Source organism: Otolemur garnettii, unplaced genomic scaffold, assembly GCF_000181295.1.
Source record: "Otolemur garnettii isolate 467f Iridium unplaced genomic scaffold, OtoGar3 scaffold00089, whole genome shotgun sequence".
Lineage (NCBI taxonomy): Eukaryota > Metazoa > Chordata > Mammalia > Primates > Galagidae > Otolemur > Otolemur garnettii.
In genome coordinates, this window is record NW_003852484.1 from 3106616 (window position 1) to 3108657 (window position 2042).

Sequence of the window (2042 nt, forward strand, 5' to 3'; positions counted from 1 at the left end):
TGACAGTAATAGGTGAAAGTGACATTTTTGTAGGAACTGGATATGTTGCTGAGTATTTCTTAAACTTGATAGAAATTAATGGGAAAGTTTTCATTAAGTTTGTGGCAAAAACAAAGATCATTTCTTTAAAATACAGTATTTCAAAGATTCCAAGATGATAGGTGGAGACTCGTAAAAGAATCCTCTCACATCTTTTATAAATTTGATGTTGCTTCTCTAAAGTTGAATCACTAACCTCTTTAAGCAAATCAATAGTTTCCAAAGAAATACATGAACAAATAAAATGCATCAGAATTAAATTGATGACTGTTAAGTGCTATTGCAAATAGTCTAGATTATGCCAGCAGGTGAATAATTACCTTTACTGTCAAAAAATTCTATCAGAGCTGAACTCTCCTTGGGAAAACATTTAACACTGGCAACTCTTCCCCCTCCATGGAAAGGATTTTCAAAGAAAAGTTGTAAACTGTATTCATCAGCACCAGGAGGCAGGTTTTCAACACAGATTGTTTTTGTCACTTCCAGAAGTCTTGGAGAAAGCTGGAGTTGTTTAGTTAAGTGGTGCTGGGCACATTCCTCAACAAATTTAACAATATCTACAAACGACAAGAACAAGGTTATCAGTAAATTATGACTGTATCTTGATAACTCTCTGGCTAGTTTTGAAGGATGAAGAGACGTTTACCAAGTGAATGACAGAAAGGCACATGTCAGGAAGAGGGACCATATTTGGGACATAACTGATGGATACTGTTCCAGTATTAACTTCATAAGAGCAAGAATAAGCCACCTGTCTGGGTCCCCTTTGCTCCGGTTCCCCACAGCGTGTTGTTCCTGCTGAGAGGTGGCCTCTCCTCTTGCACCTTCCCTGTCCCTTTGCATATGGGCGTCCTCCCTGACCTGAAACTGCGAGTCCTTCAAGAGCCGGAGCCCTGACTTACTCCTCTTTGTACCAATAATAGAAAATGTCCTTGTTTTAAGTGGACGTGACACTTCATAATCTCAGAGACTGCCCACAGACTCCTGACAATGACCTTAAAGAGAACTCATTTTCTGACCAGACACACTCACTCCTTCCTGCATATGGGAATGACCACAAAAGTACTAAGGAAATACATGGTGAAGTGAGTAAGAGAGCAGGCTGTAGAGGTGGGCTGCCTGGGTTCAAATCCAGCGCATCCATGTCTTAGCACCCTTGTGCCTGTCTCCCCAATTGTAACATGTAGGACAGAAGTAAATAATGGTAATCCCATAAGGTCGTTGAAGGAACCAATTAATTAATACATGTAAAGACCTTAACATAGTACCTAACTTATAATAAGCACTGTGTGAATGTGTTGTATTATTATTACCTTCCAGTAAGTCCATTTTGGTGACAAAGATCAATATTTACTTCTCCCCATGAAATAACACGTGGGGAAATACTGACTCCTTTACCTGGAATCCCTTACTTTCTCTCTCTCCCTTACCCTCACTTTCTCTCCATCTCTCTCTTTTTCTCTCTGATACACACAAAGTACTCAGGCAAAACTCATTCTCTTAAAAACATCAGAACTTGGTTTGAAAACGAATTTGCTTCTCTTTCAAAGTTAAAAAGGATCTTTATTAACTAGGAGTCACTCTTAGTAGCTACTAGAAAAGGTCCAACTTACAGAGATGTTCCATTAATGAAGTATCCCAAGTCCCAAGGTGTGGTGCAAACAAGACTGACACATGAAGTGTCACCTGATCTTACCTATATGTTTTTTAAAGGTAACTACGGCGACATCAAAATCTGGTATTACTTCCACATCAAAGTCATCATTGGGCAGGCCACTTATGTTCTCCACCAACAAGATTAACATTGTGTCAGTCACATTTGCCCTGAGATTTTCAAATGCCACCAAAGCGGGAATATTTTCACATTCTTTTGGTGTATCTTCCATTTCTTCTGATCCTTCATTGAGGGAGACTTCTGTATACAGAAGGGAAACATCTGGTTTGGGGACATAAGAGAAGTACAAGCTATTACAATTATCTGTCATGGTCTTTTTTTTTTTTTT

General features: G+C 39.0%; 1 protein-coding gene across 1 annotated transcript in view; it reads right to left on the reverse strand.

Moving 5' to 3' along the window:
- PARP14 (poly(ADP-ribose) polymerase family member 14) overlaps positions 1-2042 on the reverse strand; it is a 44479-nt gene that overhangs the window by 34133 nt on the left and 8304 nt on the right. Inside the window, exons 4-5 of the mRNA XM_023516296.1 lie at positions 1736-1975; positions 360-596 (exon numbers count right to left, since the gene is read on the reverse strand). Of these exons, the coding sequence (XP_023372064.1) occupies positions 360-596; positions 1736-1975 (477 nt within the window). The remainder of the gene's footprint in view (positions 1-359; positions 597-1735; positions 1976-2042) is intronic.